Source organism: Micropterus dolomieu, linkage group LG12 (genome assembly GCF_021292245.1).
Source record: "Micropterus dolomieu isolate WLL.071019.BEF.003 ecotype Adirondacks linkage group LG12, ASM2129224v1, whole genome shotgun sequence".
NCBI lineage: Eukaryota > Metazoa > Chordata > Actinopteri > Centrarchiformes > Centrarchidae > Micropterus > Micropterus dolomieu.
Genome location: NC_060161.1, coordinates 31100041 through 31113715, shown reverse-complemented (window position 1 = coordinate 31113715; position 13675 = coordinate 31100041). Strand labels below are relative to the sequence as shown.

The following is a 13675-nucleotide window of genomic DNA, read 5'->3' as shown; positions in this document are numbered from 1 at the left end:
TCTCAACCAACAGTTTTCATTTGCATCACTAAAGTCTGACAAACAAAGTTAATTACCTGTCCAGCAGAAAACAGACAACTTCAGCTCTGCTTTGAAAACATCTGTCCCACATTAACGTTATAGTCTTCCATCTGGAAAATCCACAAAATCCGTGATTTCTGCCGTCAGCTGTCTGTCCTGACGCCGTCTGGCTGTCGGCTCTCGTGCTAAATAACACGTGTGCTCCTTCAGTTGTCCGAATGTCACTTCTCTTCTTACTTCTAAATAAACTTCTAATTAATATTATTATTAGTCCCTCTTCTTCTTCTTTGTACGTATTCAATGTAGTGACAGGCGTCTACACTACCGGAATTACACAAGCAGAAGAAGAACGCCGTGATGATGAAACGCGCTCTGTAGTGCTGTTTGTTCGTTGACGGCTACGGTAGAAACATGATGACAAAATACAGCGACCTCCACAGCAGGGGGTGCCCGCGGTTATGTTGATAAAAATGTCTCATACTAAGAATAATAAAAACATAATGGTTCATTATGTAAGGTCTTTATACACCACTGAAAACATAGTTATGGATCTTATATTGCATTTCTGTCAATAGAGCATCAGAAATATTACACACTGGACCTTTAACTTTCATTTTAATTTACAACAAAATGCAATTACTATTTTCAACCGCTAGATGGCAGCTGTAGACCTACTGAGACATGACTACTGGCGAGACTTGAAAGTTAGTAGACATCAGAGTTGCCAGGTCTTTAAATTGGCCATTTTTAAACGAGGGATACTTTACGATTTCGGCCTTTCAGCAAGCAACGGGCGAGAGTTTACTGCAAACGCTGGAAGTGAAAAGACATTTACTTTGGTCTTTGGTATCTGTGTCTTTGTTTGACATGTCTTCATTATTTATCTACATTATTTGTTAACATGTGTAGAACCGTGACATTTCAGCGAGTAACAGTGTTGTGGTTAGCTTAACGTGCTGCATGCAAGTGTAACTTAATGTTAGTCCATGATACCCACATGTTTCCTGCCCTTAAAAACTCTTACATTATATCATCTGAATTCAAAGGGGGTGAAGATAAAACATGTGCAACCTTACCTATTATAATTTGTTATGAAACCCACACACATATTTTACTAGATCATTATGATATGAAAATATGAGTATTTGACTTTTGACACTAAATATTTATAGCAAATTATCCAGCATACAGTCAGCAAAGACAACAATAAATATTCAGAACAGAACACATTACATTCACAGCAGAGAAAGAATAAAATCAGCTTTCCCAATTGTCTATTTGGTTGTTCTAATGCAACATGATGGCTAAAACATGTGTCAGTAATAAATAAAGGCTTTTAAACTAAAAAGAAAATAACGTTATACATGCGTATCACGTAGACTAACGTTACACTAGGGATGGGACGCTCGATACTGACGTGTCGACGCTGTGTCGAGATCCCGAAGCACAGACATTTCGAAACACTGCTTCAAAGCGTGGTTCAAAACGTCAATGTCACGTGACCACAGTGAAGCGAGGCTTCGGTGCGTTTCACCCCTGTTTCGACAGGTGGCACACCTGCTGCTTCTGCGCTTGATTCACAGTGTTAGGAACAAACCGCACATCAGCCTCTAACTCATTTGACAGATTTGTTCCAAGGACACACAATCATTTGATTTATTGGAGCGACGTGCTGTAGTAGCTACTGTATATCCGCACCTGGAGGCCAAAACATACTTTTGCCAGCAACAAATGTTCCATGTGACCAAATTTTTCCAAGGCTGGGGATGTCAATTATGAAAAGAAACCCCGACTCAGCCTCAAAACAGCTGAATATTTCTGAACACAATTCTTGACATATAACAAATGTGAGATTTTTCATTTATCATTCTTGAAACAACTTCAACTTTACTCAGTTACAGATTTTTAATCCATTACAGCTCATCACTGCCAGCAAAAATTTAGCAACTCATTTCAAACTCAGCTGCGTGTTGAGAGAGAAGTACTGGGAGCCAAGGGGTGTTTTTTTCCCCGGTCGCCGAGAGTTGAAAAATGTTCAACTTGGGGCGAAACGCAGTGTACGTCAATGTCGTCCAATCACAGTGCAGGAGGGGCGGGACATGTACTGACTTTGCTGCTGTAAACTTTACTTTTGTTGCTGCTCTGAAAACAGTTAGTTATAATAAAATATTAAATTTGATTGCTGTTCTGAATGTATTCTTTTTTAAATGACATATTTTTTAAAATGCAATTATTTAGTAGTGAAAAAACCAATAAGAGTATAGATAAAGAACAGAACAAAATATAGTATCAATAAATGTATTAATAAATAAAATAAATATAAATCCTAACAATATACAATAAATGGCAGCCGGTGAAGACAAAGTTTATGAGAATTTATCAATCACAGTTAACAAGTTCATCTCTGGGATGGATCTCTAATTCATTTAAATTACTATTTTAAAGATTAAACATGACAATTAACTTTAATGTTATTTTCAGCAAAGTTTTGTGTTGTAGTTTGTATTATTCAAAATTTTGACACCAAGATTAAAACTTTTACAGCAAATGTGTCGTTTCCACAAAGGGGTCTAATTGGTTACTGATAATCGGGATCGGGATCGGCCCCGATAAAACCATATCGGTCGATGCCTGGTTAACACGACTAAAACTTATCCAATTTGAAACAACAGCCCTGCAATATATCCTTCCTGCAGTTTAGTGATTCACTTTGGAGGCTGCACTTAGTTGTGCTGTTGAACTGTTCTGTGTTATACTGAGAGATGTTCCTCATATTGTGTCCACCCCATTAATATCACTGAGAGTAGACTGAATATTGGAAGCAGCCCCCACTATTACACAATACTAATTTTTATGTTTTCCTAGGAGAATCCTCTGCGCCTGGTTCCCCAGAGCCGGTCCTGGCCTTTGTGAATGGGGACGTCATTCTGCCCTGCAGTTTCAGGTTTAATCCCAGCAATGACTTTCCAACGGTGGAGTGGACCAAGAAAGGCCTGCAGCCAGACGTCATCTTCTTGTACCGGGATGGCTGTGAGACGTATGAGATGAAGAACCCGGCCTTCGAGTACAGGACGAGCCTCATCATGAAAGAGCTGAAAAATGGAAACATCTCGTTAAGGATCTCCAACGTGCAGCTGTCAGATGCAGGGACATACCGCTGCATGAGGCTCTGGCAGAACGCCCCCTGGGAGACTACGACTGTGGAGCTTACAGTGGGTACGTCCTGTCAAGTGTTTTTTTTAAAGAGGTTTTGCAGCTGCAGCTCACTGTCACCTAAAACTTCCCTGTTTCAAACATGGAGTGCTTCAAACATGAGCCCTGTCAAAAACGCACAACAACAGTGACTACGTGTACATGCAAAACATATTCCTAGAAAAGACAATGCTCCAAACTGTTTACATGACTAATGAAAGTTATTATTCCATTAATCTTCCCCTTTGCAGATGTCCGTACTCTGATTAACATTATGACGCACTTCTCACAGCTACACCCAAAATCTACCTGTTGAGAGCCAAGTCCTTCCTTCTTTTTTTCTGTGCATGTGACTCCACCCTAGCCTGTTGGAACAAAGTGTTGGTTAGGTGGTGTGTTTACAATGCAAGAACCCCAAATGAGACACATGTTATGAATGTGCTGTATACTGTATATGTTCAAAGACTGCTCCTAAAACCTGAATAATACCGGCAAATCCCACATTCAGAAAATGCCACTTAAGAATAAGGCCATAGAATATCCAAACACAAGATGCTGTTCATGTGACCCATATCAAATTAGGAAAAATAGTGGAACATTAGTGTGCATGTAATCATAGTAAATGATTATCATGATATGACCATGAAATGACCATAAAACTTCACGAGCAACTGACCTCATTCAGGCTTGAGCACGACCCCGCCCTATTTACTCAGCGTATATTGCTCAGGGCAAACTTCCTGTCCCTGCTGTCTCTCTTGAGTGTGTGGAAAAAAACGAAGAAAGACAATACGGCTTTAGCTGTCACTTTTCCAACTGGGTCAGGTGTGATACTGATACCGAACACTTAAATGGCTAGTTATTAACTTACATGTGGGTGGAAACTGCCTTTGAACCCACATGCTATAACCAAAACACTTCTGTTCTTGAACTAATTATTTTGCCCTAGAGAAAGAATATAAAATGTCTTATTTAATTATAATCCTAATTAATATTTGATAAGGTCTAACAGAAAAGTTGGATGGAACATTCAAAGCTCACATGTTGCGTAATTCTTGTTTTCATACAGTTTCTGAGCAGAAACCCTCAGTGTCTTCAGCTGAACATACAGGAGTGACTCTTCGGTGTGAGGCGGACTGCTGGCTGCCGGAGTCTGAGATCACATTTGTGGATGATCAGGGAAACAACATCCCTGCTGAAGCCCCAAAAAGAGATCAAGATGCCAGAGGGTGTTACACTGTGACGCAAAGAGTGACTCTCCAGCATCCTACCAACAGGTTTAAATTCAGTTTATCACTCAAGCGCAAATTCAAACTTGTGCAAAAACCAACCTGCGCTCTTGAGCCGTCACATATTGATGCATGGTCAGGATCCCTTAGCATCACTTTTTAACACATTGAGAAGACCTGCATTGTTTGATCATTCAATTTAATTTTATTTATATAGCGCCAGTTTAATACATAAGTCATCTCGTTGCACTTTTCATTTAGACCAGGTCTAGAGCATAGACTCTTTGTCATAAACTAAATTTAAAGTTAATCGAATGTCTATCATCACAGGGTCACCTGCATAGTTCACCAGCCAGAGATCAACCAGACCAGGGACACTCAGATCCTCATACCAGGTAAACTGCAGCTTAAACAACACACCTCAGGTCACACTTTAAGTTGTTACAGCAGAGTTTCATCATCCTATTTCTTCATGTTTGTGGTGTCTGATATTTAATGGAACATAATGAACGTACAGACTTCACGCCACCACGGCCTGTCAAGAGAAGCTCATCCTCTTGATTGGAGGGAAACAAATAGCAGGCAGCGGAAGGCAAACTGAAATCTGCTCCTGATAACAGTCCAGTCATGTCGTCTCCTTGTGGGATTTATTGTATTTGTTATGCCAGCATCATGTTTATTGTCATTCCAGATGACTATGTATGTTCCTGCTCCCTAATGACTGCCATCGCTGTTGGAGAGGCCATTTTACTTCTGTCTGCAATATTATGTGGATTAGCTGTGATGTTACGGAAGAGATGTGGCAGATCTGGTAAGATGCTAACACTGAGACAAAACTGTATTTAATATAGAAACTCACCCCTTGATTAGAAAAAGCAGCATGTGTGGTTCAACATAGCCCTCTGGCTTGGTGAGTTTAGCATCTTGTAGTAACATAAGAGTTCCACAAGATGGCAGCTCAGCTCCACTCGGGAGGCAGCAGTCAGACAAAAGTCACCAGGTGTCAAGCAAGAACTACAAGGAAGTGCCCTCCTTTTTAAAGGGTAATTCCAGGCTGTTACCACAATTTGAGCAGCATATTCTCTGCTTTGACTTCATGTCCATCAATTTTTATAACATTATATTGACCAAGTTAACAGCTGAAATGTGGACATATGGAATTATTCTTAAATAAAAGATTAATGTGAAACTAACTGCGTGTTTTGTTGTGTTCACGCAGTGGAAGGAAAAAAACAGTCGTCGGGTCACAGTACATTCACTGGTACCCCTGGAAATGAACCACTTCTGAGTGTGGGTGCTGACAACGTGGCAAACAGCAGCATTGAGAGGCTGACAAGAGAGCTGGATGACCTCAAGTCAAAGCTTCATGAGAGAGAGGAGACCATCCGCCAACTACAGCGCAAATTAAAATCTCACCCATGTTCTGTTATTTGCCAGCTTGAACAGCCAACGATTGTCTGCAGTCCTGCAGCGTCGGCCGACTGCAGCCCTCCAATATCTGACAGCTTACCCCAGAATCAGGGTCCGACGCCGAGCATCTCACGACCAAACAGTAATCCACAAACTGCCCGCCCAATCTCTGGAAAGCGTCGCAACAACTGCAGCCCCGCTGTTTTGGACTTTGGTATTCCAGCGTCGTACGGTTCTTTTTCAGCAAACACTTCAAAGAAAAAGCTCAGTCGTTCCATAAGTGAGCCCAGTGCTCAGCCTCGTCCAAACCATCCCAAGCTTCAGCGCAGACATTCCTTAACGCTTCCATCCCCAACCCTGCACCGTAACCGCTTCACCCCCCTGGAGGGTTTAACAGAGGAATCAGAGCCATTAATTTCATCAAAAAAGAGCACACATCAGTTAAAATCAAGCAAATAAAAACAAAACTATCTGCATGGTCAGATACAACCAGCAGTAAGGGAGGTGTGATGTTTGTAATTCAACGGTGAACTGATTCTTTAACACCTCTGTCATAATTTTCATGAAACATGGTTGTCTATATGAAAATAAGCTCTCCCTTATCCTTCATCCCTGTTAGATTCTTTCCAACAGCTCAGGTGTGAAGTTGAAATCATTTGTATTAAACTAGCAGACCTTTGCGTCATCATTTCTGTTGCTAACTTGATATTTCATATTAAAAAACGCTTTTATTAGGGCCCGGGTATTTATTTTTTTGTTCAAGCTAGCTTGGTTTGTAAGGTGGATCTGTAGGCTACTACACGTTACCTGCTGGTTAAGAGTGTCTCTTAAACAACCTGCCTCTTATGGAGAGTACGTCTATATGAAAATCTTTGGAAGTGGCACAAACAGGAAAGGAAAGCGGACAAGTAGATGAAAAGTTTTTTTTTTGTCCTCTTGAAACTTTCAGGGTTGTTCCCCAGTCTGATGCATTTGTCTGTGTGCAGCTGCATCTTTCTGCTTTCTACAAATGTTAAGCATATTTTTATTTTAAAAAATGTATTGCATCTTGTAATGTCTTATAATAAGATTTGATGTCTGGGTTGGTATCTATGGGGACCTTTTTATTTAAAATCACTTTGTACTTGTAATAAAGTACTGAATATTAATTTAATTTAAATATTTTAATTGTTGTATAATATGTGATGTAAATAAGAATTACATTTTTGTATGTGTTTTAAAGCTTTTTATTTCCACTACATTGTCATGAAATAAAGCACTTTATTTATATAATTATAGTGTTTCCTACATTCACACAATAATAAAAAGGGCGCCCCCTAGTGAGTCAGTTATTACCCTGCAGTTTCTTTTGGTTCTCACATTGTTTCTTAGGTGGAGGTTTTAATCCACCAGCAGTCAGCTTTTCAAAAGTTTTGTAATTGGTTTGATATTAAATAAAGAAGTTGCTAATATGTCACTTGATTCACGCTCTATATTTAAGATAGTGTTTAATTAGACTGATTAATTTAAGGTTTTGTTTTGTGCAATTTCCTTTAGGGGAAGATGAAGAAAATGTTGACATGTCAGCTGTATATCACACAGCAGAGAGGCAAATTATGTGAGGTGGGAGTTTCTCAGAAAGGAAGTGCAGACACCAGGCTGTTTGTCTGTCCGTCAGTTGGTGGTGGGACAGGATGCAGTTAACACCGTTCTGCCTGGTGCTGTGTGAGTACAAACTCTCTTTGATGTGTAGAATAAAAAAATAATCTAACCCCCCAGAGTCTCTTCACATGCTGCTAACAGATATTTTAAGGTCTTTCTGAATTAAAAAATCACTGACTTAATTTATTTGCATTTGTTTACATTTTTGTCTTTTTTGATTCATTCTTGCTTCTCGTGCTATTTTTCTATTCCTCTGTTTCATCATTTCTTTATTTTTCTATCCCTTCCGTTCTCCCAATCTGTCTTCATCTTTCACCGCCTCTGTCGTTTGTTTTCATTCATCACACCTTTTAATTTTCTTTCTACCCTCCTTACTTTTTACACTTTCTTTTTTGGGCTTTTGTATTACTGTATTCCTGTTTTCTACTTTCACTTTCTTCTACCTTCTTTTCTCAATCTCTGCTCTCTTCCTATATTCGATTTTTTTCCTCCATTTCTTTCTTCCTGGCTTATTTAACTTCTTCCTTTGATTTATTTATTTGTTCTCCCTTATTTCCACCTGCCTATTCTTTCATCACTTGTTTGCTTCCTTCTTTCCTTTTTCTTTTTTTCTTCTCTTCATTTCTTGTTTTTCCCCTTTAATTCTTCCCCTCAATCCTCCCTTTCTCTTCTTCTTCCCTTCCTATCTCCCCCCTCTGTGCAGCCTGTCTTCAGGTCAGCCCTGACAGGTCTCAGTTCTTCAGGTACGAGTCCATCTCTCTGAGCTGCAAGGATCAGATTAACTCAACCGGCTGGAAAGTGAAGAGGAAAACGTCGAAGGGTGGGGTCAGACCCTGCTCCTCCGGCTGGGGCACGGCCCTGTCGGGCTCCACCTGCCTCATCGGGAACACCTACCCGTCTGACAGCGGGGTGTACTGGTGTGAGTCTTTAAACGGGGAGAGGAGCAACGGCGTCAACATCACCATCACTGGTACTGCACACTGGAAACAAGAGTTAAATCTGCATTTAATAGATCTGACTTTACATAGGAGCAGATTTTGAACTACAAAGTAAAGTTAGAAATGAACCTTTTGATATAAGAAAAAAAAGACTTTAATGAAAGCACAAAATGAGTTTCTTTCTTTTCTCAAGATCGTACTGTGGTCCTAGAGAGTCCTGCCCTCCCTGTGTCGGAGGGAGCTGCTGTGACTCTGCGCTGCAAAGCTGAGAAGAAGAACTCCACCGACCACAGGTTTATTTTCTATAAAGATGACCGTTCCATCAGCACCAACTCCACAGGAGAGATGACCATTCACGGTGCTTCCAAATCTGATGAAGGGCTCTACAAGTGTAGCATCTCCGGGGGTGGAGAATCACTAGTCACCTGGCTGGCTGTTGATGGTGAGAAAAAAGTCTACAGGTGTTGTATAACTGAGAAAGAGTTGGTCAAACATACACAGTATCTGACAAAAGTGAGTACACCCCTCATATTTTTGTAAACATTTGATTATATATTTTCATGTGATAACTCTTAGGGTTGTCCTCACTGTTGTTGCCAGCGTGTGTTATTTTGAGGGGACAGCAAATTTACACCGTTACAAACAAGCTGTACACTCACAACTTTACGTTGTAGCAAAGTGCCATTTCTTCAATATTCTCAAAGATATGACCAAATATTTACAAAAGTGTGAGGGGTGTGGGGTTTGTGAGATATTGTAATGTGTTGTTGTAAGGACAACATTGGAGACCTGCATTTTGCTTACAACCTTTTTTTTAAAAAGAGCAGGTAAAAAAAAGTACTGCACCAACTTAACATTACATTGTTGGACTCTTTTTAAAGAAAGGATATGAATAAATGCTGCTGACATCATCTTTGTTATCCCACTATTCCTCTGCTTGACCTGTATGCCCACCTAGATACCTGCCTGTCTGCTTGTAAGCCTGAACAGTACATCTCTGAAATCCTTCGTCTGCATTTGGGTCATTGACATAAACCCATCATTCTACTTATATTTTACTCTTAAAAACATGATTCCTTTTGTAATATTGCATATTGACTTACCTTTTGATCCTGCAGTGCTCTGCACATGTTGTTTGATATTCCATGAAACATTTTTAAGTCCTGATTGCGCAAGAATTAGTATTTTTTTCTGACTTGGTGCCCCTAATCTTTTGGAGTGCAATTCTCTTTTACGCCACTGTTGTAAATACAATCCCATTAAGATTGAACGTAAACCAAGGAATTCAAATATGTAGAACGCTAATAATGAAATGTTATCTCATTTAGTGTTTCGTTTCGTATTTATATCCACAGCTTCTCTTCCACCTTCGTCGTCAGCTCCGATGGCAACTTCCAGTTCAGACTCTGTCTTCAGACTGATGTGTCATCTGGTGGTGGGAATTCCTTACATGCTGTCTACAGTCTTACTGGGACTCATATACAGAGACAGGAAGAGGGGTAAGACCACTATTGCTTGTGTCTAATGTTGGCAAATCAGAACATATAATTACAATAACAACAGAACTGTGCTGTTAGCTCTCTGTGCTTGGTTCCTGAACGACTCTTCTACCTACTTTTGCTTACTTTCTATAACCATTATTCATTTACATTTATTCATTTAGCTGATGCTTTCATCCAAAGCGACTTACAGTTGCTATACATATCAGAGGCCACACGCCTCTGGAGCAGCTAGGGGTTAAGTGTCTTGCTCAGGGACACATTGGTGTCTCACAGTGGATTTGAATCCGGGTCTTTCACACCAAAGGCAAGTGTCTTATCCACTGCACCATCACCACCCCATTCAGGGCAAATGTTTCTCAACTCACACTTACATATTTAAATCTAACATCAGTCAGCTGAAGACACCAGTTTACATGGACCTGATTGTTAATGGTCTAGTCTGTGTAAGGTTTTACTCCAGTGAAGTCCATATTAAACCATGAGATCCTACGTACACCTTTAAACATGTAACCTGTAATCAGTCCACCTGTTTGACACCACACGCCAATTACATTATAGACCTCAAGCAAACATCCTGTTTAAGTGGCACTAACCTTTGTTTCATTTCATTATTCTTTCTAACGCTGCTGTTTTGTTTGTTTGTTTGAAAAGGAGGGTTATTTTGTCATTTTCAAGGCATTATTAGAAGATGAAGACGTGGTAGCAGTTGTTAGGTGGATTTAACGGAATGTGTTTTTCTTTTTATGTGCCAATTCAAGAGTTTCTCTCAAATGCTGCATTTGTCACATATCCCCAATTTTCTTGTACTATTTTTCTGAATTTGTCACACAAAGATGAAATGTCTAAGCTTAAAAGCTTAAATGTCAAGGAGCTCAACACCAGAACCAGATTAAATTAGCACTACAGATTGGCACATCTTTGTCTGGGAAAACACTGTTTTTATTGCACATGTTATACGTTGAAGCTGTTACAAAAATAAGGGCTCAAAGCCCAGTTCCACTGCAGTATTCAAACAATGATAGCCGTAAAGGTGTACCAGCTATTATCATGACCAACAAATCTAGGTTAGCGGTTGTGGGTAAAATCCAACATTGCAACATAATGTGCAGGAGACTCTTTCGGTTATTAATCAGACTCTGAGTTGAAACAGCTTTAACAGGTTGCTCTTAAAAGAAATCCAAACATCTTAATCCAAGTAAAGTTTTCACCTGATGGTTATTACTGATGACTGATAAGGCATATTGTAAGTGTAGCTGGTGATGTGTATCTCTCTCTTTTCATGGCAGCTCAGATGGTTGCAGAAAGAAGAGGCAGCGACGATGTCATCATGGAAATAGTTGTCTAGTCTTGTAAACTGGTCAAAAGGGACATCACATGAGACCACAGGAGGTCCTGGGGATCTACTTTTACCAAGTGCTGAGTTTAAGGATCTGCTGCCTTTTGGTGGCTGTTTGATAAGTCTGGTTACCAAATCCTGGATAGATGATTGATCTTTTGATGCATTCTTTTACCAAGCTTCCCACATAGCCTCCCTGTCAGACTATGCTGTTTTTTTGTGTTGTTTCACTTCTGTTGTCTGTATAACTATCGCAAAACTTTAAGACAAGACTAATGGACAAAGTAGTTTGTTAGTGCCTTTCAAAGGAAATATGAACATTACAAAAACCTTTCACCACCTCTATGGTCAATGTGTGGTTAAGCATGGGGGTGATGGGAATTATCTAGGTCATTTTTTTTAAAGTAAGCAACGTTGACTGTTAGTAGGACAATAACCGTACATACACAGGGTTTGATTTCAGACTTTGATGAGACACAATGAAGTCAGAGATTCTTCAACGAACGCAAATGTGTCTACAAATTGAGCAAATAATACATTATTTTTACAGTATCCAAAAAACGCGTGAATTAGCAGAGACAGTCAGTAGAAAAAGTGAGCAGAGTCAGTGGACATGATCGCGTGCAACCTACAGTGGCAACAGTGGTTAATTGGTTAACTCTATAGAGTGTGTTGTTGTACCTTTTGTTTCCACAATGTGATCGTGTGTTTAAAACTGCTCACGCTCACTTTTTCTGTCTGTCATCAGGACTTTCTATTATCAATTCCCTTTCTAGGAAGTTGTTTTGTGTTTGAGTCTTTGAGAGAAACCTTTTTGTTAGATCTTTGGCTGTAAATAAATGCCCTTTTTATTTGAACCTAAATCTGTGTCCTCCTTTCCTTAAATCCCTGAACACATTATTGTCACTTACCTCCTCCCCCTGGACTTCCATCTGAGGTTCGTAACACCATTAATCACAATTTTTGATAGTAATGTTAGAGCCATTACAACATAAACAAATAATAATAAGCAAATAAGCAATTTAATCTCTCTCAAATTTTTTCTTACACTTTCTTCCTCTCTTTCTTTCTTCTTCCACATTATTCCCAGGCAGGAGAGTGGTCGGAGAAGCACAGGTGTGACCAATAACATTTATGATGGATGACCCTGAAACTGACGCAGGTAAGACGAATATAGCCAGTATTCATTTTATTATTCACATGTGTGCTTCAGGGAATAATGCAGATGGGCCTTTTATTGCTCTCAGAGTAGTCTTGTTTAGATAACGGTGTAAACTGATGTTGGATTGTAACTGCGACACATTATACTGTACAATTTTGTCAAATACTGCTCTTGAGTGTGAAAAGGAAGTGTGGGGGGGTAGCATGAGAGTGTGTGTTTTTTGAGAGACGTGTTTGTGGTTTGCTTGTTTTTATTATTCAGCCGTGTGTGAGAGGTGTGAAGTTTTAGTCTAGAGGTCTATATTTTTTTTTTCCATTTGACATTTCATATCTTGCCAGAATTTACTCAAAACTGGAAAACAACATACCATTTTTGTTAAACATTGTTGAAAATCAACATACATTTGACTTTTACTGGAAATAAAGACACACTTGTAAAACAAATAACTGCTGTACATTGCATTTTTAGAGTTTGATTCCTCTGTATAAATGGAAACACTACAAACACTTCCACATTCATTGTCAGTGATTTACTGAATCAGCCTTTTCTGTGGATTTAGGTCAGTTGTGGTGATTTTATCTGTATGTTCCGTATTTGTATCTGTACCGAAACTAGGTGATGTATTTCTCAGAAGTGGAAACAAAGAGGTGAAATTGTGCTACTTTTAAAATCTACAAAAATGCCAAAAGTCCTCTGTACTAAAATCATGTCAGATTTTAAACTGAACTTGTAAAGTAAATCAACATTTTTAAACAATTGTAACTGCATTAAAAACAGGTACACGATTAGATTATATTTTGCAGTATAAGTGGCAATTCCTGTGGTTTGGCATTTGAAAAATATGCATAGTTTCTTTTGAGCCAAGAGTTACATATTCAGATTGACATCTCTCATGTCTGTGTGGTAAATATGAAACTACAGCCAGTTAGCTTAGCTTAGCATTAAGACTGGGAACAGGTGAAAACAGCTTCCCTGACTCTGTAACATCAGCACATTTAACATATTACATATCATGTTGTGGTTTTATATTGGATTATATGCAGGATTGCAGATTGTGTTACCTTTTGGACAGACTTTTTCCAGTCTTTATGCTAAGCTAAATGGCTGCTGGCTGTATATATGTATTCATATTCACGCAACACCTTTTAACTCCAATGAGTAGAACAGTACAAACAACAAGGGCACCCAGGCCAAAATCTCTCTTGGCTACAAAAGGTTTGTGAACTAAATTAAAATAACAAACA

At 39.2% G+C, this 13675-nt stretch overlaps 2 protein-coding genes across 2 annotated transcripts in view; both read left to right on the top strand.

Moving 5' to 3' along the window:
• The window catches only part of LOC123980342 (butyrophilin subfamily 3 member A2-like), a 43068-nt gene extending 36141 nt beyond the window's left edge, over positions 1 to 6927 (top strand). Inside the window, exons 2-6 of the mRNA XM_046064680.1 lie at positions 2887 to 3237; positions 4283 to 4490; positions 4773 to 4837; positions 5134 to 5253; positions 5662 to 6927. Of these exons, the coding sequence (XP_045920636.1) occupies positions 2887 to 3237; positions 4283 to 4490; positions 4773 to 4837; positions 5134 to 5253; positions 5662 to 6311 (1394 nt within the window). The 3' untranslated portion in view covers positions 6312 to 6927. The remainder of the gene's footprint in view (positions 1 to 2886; positions 3238 to 4282; positions 4491 to 4772; positions 4838 to 5133; positions 5254 to 5661) is intronic.
• Positions 6928 to 7525: 598 nt separating this feature from the next.
• On the top strand, positions 7526 to 12424 carry LOC123979904 (Fc receptor-like protein 5). The gene is made up of 6 exons (XM_046064013.1): positions 7526 to 7556; positions 8197 to 8463; positions 8625 to 8873; positions 9787 to 9930; positions 11225 to 12206; positions 12360 to 12424. The coding sequence occupies exons 1-5, from the start codon at positions 7526 to 7528 to the stop codon at positions 11284 to 11286; spliced, it is 753 nt and encodes a 250-aa protein (XP_045919969.1). The 3' UTR covers positions 11287 to 12206; positions 12360 to 12424.
• Positions 12425 to 13675: the final 1251 nt, after the last annotated feature.